Source organism: Hyperoodon ampullatus (genome assembly GCF_949752795.1).
Source record: "Hyperoodon ampullatus genome assembly, chromosome: 16".
In the NCBI taxonomy this organism is placed as follows: domain Eukaryota; kingdom Metazoa; phylum Chordata; class Mammalia; order Artiodactyla; family Ziphiidae; genus Hyperoodon; species Hyperoodon ampullatus.
Window position 1 is genome coordinate 77,097,387 of NC_136929.1, and position 6,499 is coordinate 77,103,885.

A 6,499-nucleotide genomic window follows, 5' to 3' on the forward strand; every position below is an offset into this window, starting at 1 on the left:
GCCAGTGGACGTTTTTACAAAGATAAGCATAAAACCAGACTTTCAGATTTTAGCACTGCTTTCCTTCCTTCTGGGTTCTAACAGAAGGCAAATGGTTGGCACCAGAAGCCTATTTAGTGCTTACATAATACTTGCTTTTACTGTAATCATCAATTTTACCATTTAGCCAGAAACTTAATATTTCTTTTTTTGTCATGTCATATATAATTATGTGCTTACAGGGACAAATAACCATGTAACAGTGGCAATAGAAAATTGAGTATCACTTGTTCATAACTAACCAGTTGAATAAGAGCAAGGTAAGACAGTATAAAGGTAATTTCTCCAAAAATTAGTTTATTTGCATGTCATAATCTCAAAACAATTTGCAATTCAGTCTTTTTTACTCTTTCCATTATGTCGGCAAAATCAGGTAGTTCAGGAGAGATTGGAAGGTAACATCTGCCTAACTCCCATTTTTCTTACCACTCCTAGCATGATCTTACTGGATATTTGTTGGTAGATTAATGAGGAAACTAGTAAAAATTGTTAGGATTGGTATATGGGCAACTAACCTTTTCACTGAACGGTACCTTATTAGTTTAAGGAAAAAAGGTGACTTTTGCCCACTACTGAAGAAATTTGATCCAGACAAGAGTGACTAAGATTAAAGACTGAAAAAAAGACTTAAGAGGTTCACGATGTTATTTACTTGGTAAAAGATACAGCAGAAGAGCAGTTTACTGTAGCCAAGTACATGGATCAGTGATGCCTTATCTGTGTGCCCAGAGGCAGTAGCCAGAGGAGGTTGATTGAAGTAGGAACAGAAGCCCTTCCCGATGGACCAGCAGGAGCAGTGAGGGCAGTGCTAACACTGACACTGAACCGCAGGGATGTAGTGAACTCTTCTGCTGCTTAAAAACAGAGAAGACAGCTGTACACGTTCAAGTCAGAAGCTAAGCTCACTGGCTCAGCAGCATCATGCGCAGCTATTAGAGTTTTGAAAACCTACATGTAGTGTTTCTTGGTTACCTATTGCTACCTAGCAAATTGTCACACACTTAGCAGCTTAAGACAACACACCTTTATTACCTCAGTTGCTCTGTTCTCATCTGTAGTCTCATCTAGGGGACATCTGCTTCCTTGCTTGGTGTTTGTCATTAGCATTCAGTTCCTTACAAGGACCTGGAGTCCATGTCCAAGTCACAGCCAGAGCCTAAGACTCAGAGAGCATCAGAAACAGCCCCCAGTGGGGCTCCGGGCAGGCAGAGGGCAGCAGGAGCTGCAGGCGGTGATCACGTGTCATTGGCAGCCCCACCCAGAGCTGGTCCTCAGACAGGGCTCCCGGGTCCTGGCTCCGGGCGTCTTCTCAGTGCAGGCGGAATAATGGCTGATGCTCGTGGTGGTTGAGAATCCTCACTGAAATTCCCATAAACTTCTGATAGCAGTCTTCTCAGATGATGCCCAAGTTAACACTAAGGGAAAAGTGTAAGGATCTGCCTCTGTTAAAATAAATGCTCACTTAATGGCTTCAGGGAAAGTCAGTGATCCGTCCCTTACTTACAGCATCTAAAAACCTTTATTATTGTTAGAATATTAGTAATATTAAAGTATTTCTTTCCTTTTGTGTTGTATTAGCAGCTTTATACCTTAGTCCAAAGAACTATTTAATAAATCTTATTTTCAGAAATATAAAATCAAGTTTTAATCAATAATTCCATTGTTTCTGGTTTTATAGGTTTGTAAAAACATTATGGACTGAATATTTTCAGTTTTATACGCAAGATGATGATCAGTGGAATTAAATAATTGAAGTATAAATGAAGATATATTTTTTAAAAAAGGAAACCTTTGTACAGATTGTTGGATCCACAGAAGCACTACTCCAGAACTGGAAGATGCCTTAATCTTAAATGAGCCCATCTGTTCAACACTGACTTACAGTTACAAAAGTGACTTAATTTTACTTTGGAAATAACATTTACTCATAACAACGTATTATGATATGCTATAATATGAGCTGTCAGGTCACATGTTAACATGGCGTATGTATTCTTTTGATACCTGAGTTACATTATTAGAGTTCTTAGTATCCATATAAATTTTCACTCCAGAAACACAAGGTAGAAACTTGTTTTAAGTGAAGTACATCTAGGTCAGTATGGTGGCTGAAAGTGCTTGCACTGTGTAAGAAAAAGAAAAGAATTGCTTTAAAAACAACTTGGTGTTTGCTAATTTATAGTTACTGTTTTATACTTTTCAACATTTTTACTAAAGATTTTTTTTTATTGTTGGCTATAAAATAACACTCAGAAGGATTTAGATACCTAATCATTTAAAACATGGAGCATACTTGTATAATTCATTGAAGGCTTAGTTCTAAGCATTAATTAAACCATGTGCAGTGTTGTGCCCAAGGCTTAAAGAAAATTTGGCAGTATAAGAAATTATCTTGTTTCTGCTTTCAATATACTCTTCTGTTGAACTTTCATGGGTATTTATACAGGTAGGGAAACAAAGGTTACGTGTGCTATAGAAATACTGGATACAGTAGGATTGGGTAGAAGTGGCTAAAAGAAAAATAAAGCGAAAGACAAGCTACAGAAAGCTGTTCAAGTATGTTCTCAGAGTGCTGCCTGCTGCTGAGTTGACTTTCAAATTTCAATTTAGGTAATGACTGAAATTTGCTTTGAAACTTTTTACAGTAATCCTATAATAGCTTAAACAGCAACATAAAAGACAGTTTGAACTAGGGTAAAACTGTTTAGCGTAACACTGCTCTCAAGAAGGAAATTCTCACTTGAGTTGTCATTCAAAACTTCCATTCTCTGAGAGGCGGATTCCACTCTTATATCTGACTTCCTAACAGCAACCCCTTTCTGCCTAGACACTTATCCCCCTTTTCCTTTTGAAATCCAATCTAAGTGACAGGGATAGTTGCATTAATTCTAAAGAAAAATAGTGTCCTATAGCGGAGAAACAATATACAGATGTCACTCCTCCTTTATACTCTGCTTAGTCAGCCACACACAAGCTAAAATGACTGACTGCTTCCAGTAGTGGGTGGAGATCAGTTTTAACCAGCGTCTGTAAAAACATGTTATAGTTTCCTTGTCTATAACATGGGGTTGGGGAGAGGGGTGTTAAGAATGATTTCGACTGGACAACCTTTAACATTCTTCAATTTCTAATTTTGCACAATACCTTACTTAACATTCGTCCAACAGGTATATTTGGAGTTGTCTTCTGGACGCCAAACAATATACTAGGGATAGCTCTATAATCTCCTAATGTAGCATAAATTTTATAGCCTACTATTCCAGGTTTATAATTTATAGGATTTGTTTAATTCCATGGGCTATATTAATATTAGATGTTAAAAGCAAGTAATTTTTTTCCCCTTTGAACTAGAGGAATGAGTTAGCTTTGAAAATAGTTTGGAATACTATAATACAGTTTCTACCTTTATTTCAATGCTGTAGTCTTAATAATCTTGATTCTAGAAAACTTATGAGAGTTAAGGGATGTCGATTTACCAAGCAGAAACATCACTTCAGTTTGGCAGTTTGAGCGTTATAAGGAAGTAGTGAATGTTTAAACGTAAGTGACTGCTTTCAGAAATGTCCTGGTACTTCTTGTGGGTATTTTTATATTCAGGTCAAAGGATTTGCAGGCACCTGATTAACAACTGAGGAAGCTTAATTTTCCCTTTAACCTATTTGGGTGCTTTTGTGGTGTTTCTTTTTCCGTTCTTTCAGTATGTTAACATCATCTTAATAGCATTAGTAAACACCTTTTCAGGAATTTTCAGCTAAAGCTTTTTAATTTAGTTACCTTTGGTTTAATTAATTTATGGCCAACATTTGCCACGTTCTAAATATTTGGCTTCATTTAGTTGTACATATTAATGACTGGCAAGGGCCTACACGTGGTGGGAATCAGGAAAAGGCTGACTCTTCGGTATTTCTCTGGGATTGATTAATGCTGCCAACCTTTGCGGAGAAATGGTCAAAATGAAGCCCTGTCCAAATTTATTAGTACTGTCTTTGTTCCTTCAAACACTTGAACAGTTGTGATAATATTTAAGGAAAATAAAAGTTGAATTTCAGGTCTTGCCATTGCCATTAAAATCAAATTAGACAGGAACTTGGTTTTATGTGGGTACAAACTTACTTGAATATTCAGTACCTGAGGCATCTGACCACTGTCACTGTGCCAAACCAAAGAGCAGCTACAGCTTAGTGGTCACTGAACTTGCACCGCTTACCTAGTATAGTTTCATCTTTGCATATGGATGATTTTTTTAAATCCTTTTACAGATTTAGTGGTTATGATCCGAAGTGTCATAAGTTAATTTAACTTAGTTTAAATCAAATATGCAATGTTTACTTGAATTTATTTCTATTAATAGCAGATTTTGACTGTAGGATTTTCAGATTTTCAGTCATGTGAGATTTCCTTTCAGTCATCTTTAAAGCAGATGCATATTAAGGGCTTAATGTTAGGATCTGCATATTTGGGGCGCTGATAAGACAACTGACTTACAAATATGTTTTGCTTACATTTTGTTCTAGGACTAGCACTGCTATCAATGGAAAGTATTTTTAACTAATCTGTTAGAGAAATCAACCATATTTTTGCATTTCAGCCAAAATAAAGACCGTATCTCATATTCTGTAAGATACAGCGAATATGTAAATCTAAAATTCATGTGTTTCTTATGATCTGAACTATATTTTCCAACTTAAATTAAAAATGCAAGGTAGATTCAGCAAGGTCCATATTTTTCTAACGACTTCACTTTATATTATTTTGTTGAGTTGCATAAAGCAAGGAATTGTATTTGTATTAATAGCTTCAGAAAGGTGTTGAGTTTATCACATTTGTACATGATTGCAGGTTAGTCTATGCCCATTTACAGAAAAGGTGGACACTATTTCAAAGTGATCTTTAATATGTTTTTATATAAACAAATTTGAAATACAGTTTACTTTGGTTGTTTTTACATATGTCCTGTAAATCTTGTATTTGTTTTTCATAAGTGTGACCCTGGACCATGACTTAATGTTATCTTTGCTTTGTCTTTTGGGTGGCCTAACCTATATTAACATGAAGGCTGAACATTTTAAAACTTGTTTTTCCAAAAATCATAATGATTACTTAATAAATAAATAAAGTCCTGTATTTGAACAGCTGCTGTTGTTGTTGTTAGGGGATGACTGTTGCTTTAGTCACCTGGCAGGTGTGGCAAGGTACAGTGTTGCCTTGGGAAAGCGATGGGGCTGATCCTTAGGGCAGCCACGGGGACTGAGTGCGACGACACTGTGGTCTACCTACGCCAGAGCACACGAGGCTTTACCAAAAAGGTTTTAATTTAGCTTTTATTGAACAATTTTCAATTGTCCCCTTCATCAAACCTAAGAACTTCCGTTCTTTGAAAGACAGACATTCTGTTAAAAGAATGAAAAGTCGAACACTGGAAAAAGAATACCTGAAAAAGGACTCATATCCAAAGTACATAAATCATCCTTAAATTTCAATATTGAGGTGACAACCTGATTTTTTTTAAATACACTTGTTTGTTTGGTTGGTTTGTTTTTTGGCTGCGCCGCCTGGCTTAAAGGGTCTTAGTTCCGGGGGAAGTCCTCCAAAATAGACGATGTCCAATTGTCCACTTTTAGGAGCAAATCTCACCAGAAACCGCTATTTTTAGGAGCGCGTTTAACTGGAAAAGTAGACTTTTTTTCATGTCCGCTTAGGCAAGACCTGTCGGCAGAAGGTAAGTGAGCATGCACGGCAAAGCCCCCGGGCAGAATCTCGCACCGAGGCCCAGATGCCAGAGCGCGGTCGGCAGCTTTATTGCAGCTGCGCGCAGGTTGCGTTCCGCATCCCGTGAGACGCGGGCGCCGCCCGGTTCCGTCCTCAGGACAGAGAAGCGAGACGCGATCCGACCGAGACACACGGCGGGCGGTGGGGAGCGCGGGCCCGGGGCCTCCGTCGCAGGCACTCGCTCGGCTTGGCCGGGTCTCCGTGGGGCTCGAGCTAGAGACTCCCGCTCGTCGCCGCAGGACGCACGCGACGTGGCACGGGTCAGGACCACTTCCCGGTGACCTTGAGATGGCCGAGCTGGTCCTCCAGCCGCCGGGGCGCGGGGAACTTGGCCGCCTGCGCCGCCTTGAGCGCCTGGAAGGCGGCCGCCCGGCGGGCCGCCGCGTGGCCACGCTCCTGCTCGACAGTGAGGAAGGGCCGGCTCAGCCAGTAGTGGTTCTCCGCCTCGATCTCCAGGCGGCGGACCATGTTCTGCTTCGCCTGCGCCGACACGGGTCGCGGCCTCCGGTGCTTCCCGATCCACTGCCGGCCGGGGATGCGGCCGCGGCGCAGGAGCGCGGTCAGGAACATGGCGCCTGCCGAGGGCACAGAAGCGGGAGTCGGCAGCGCGCCGGCCGCGGAGAGAAGGGAGAGGGGAGCCCCGCCGCCGCCCGCAGGACACCCCGACCCGCGCCCCAACACTCACCAACCG

General features: G+C 40.6%; 2 protein-coding genes across 3 annotated transcripts in view; one reads left to right on the top strand and one right to left on the bottom strand.

Annotated features, from left to right (window-relative positions):
* ZDHHC20 (zDHHC palmitoyltransferase 20) overlaps window positions 1–259 on the top strand; it is a gene marked incomplete at both ends in the record, with an annotated part of 68,702 nt that extends 68,443 nt beyond the window's left edge. For both annotated transcript variants that reach the window (XM_079721886.1, XM_079721887.1), the window contains one exon: window positions 222–259. In XM_079721886.1, coding sequence (XP_079578012.1) covers window positions 222–259 — 38 coding nt within the window. The remainder of the gene's footprint in view (window positions 1–221) is intronic.
* Window positions 260–5,339: 5,080 nt separating this feature from the next.
* Window positions 5,340–6,476, bottom strand: MRPL57 (mitochondrial ribosomal protein L57). Its single transcript, XM_079721775.1, has one exon. It carries the CDS (start codon window positions 6,376–6,378, stop codon window positions 6,070–6,072), a length of 309 nt encoding a protein of 102 aa, XP_079577901.1. The 5' UTR covers window positions 6,379–6,476; the 3' UTR covers window positions 5,340–6,069.
* Window positions 6,477–6,499: the final 23 nt, after the last annotated feature.

What these genes read in the sequence shown, in the direction of transcription:
- MRPL57 (XM_079721775.1), bottom strand. Translation starts at nt 6,378, where the DNA reads ATGTTCCTGACCGCGCTCCTGCGCCGCGGCCGCATCCCCGGCCGGCAG.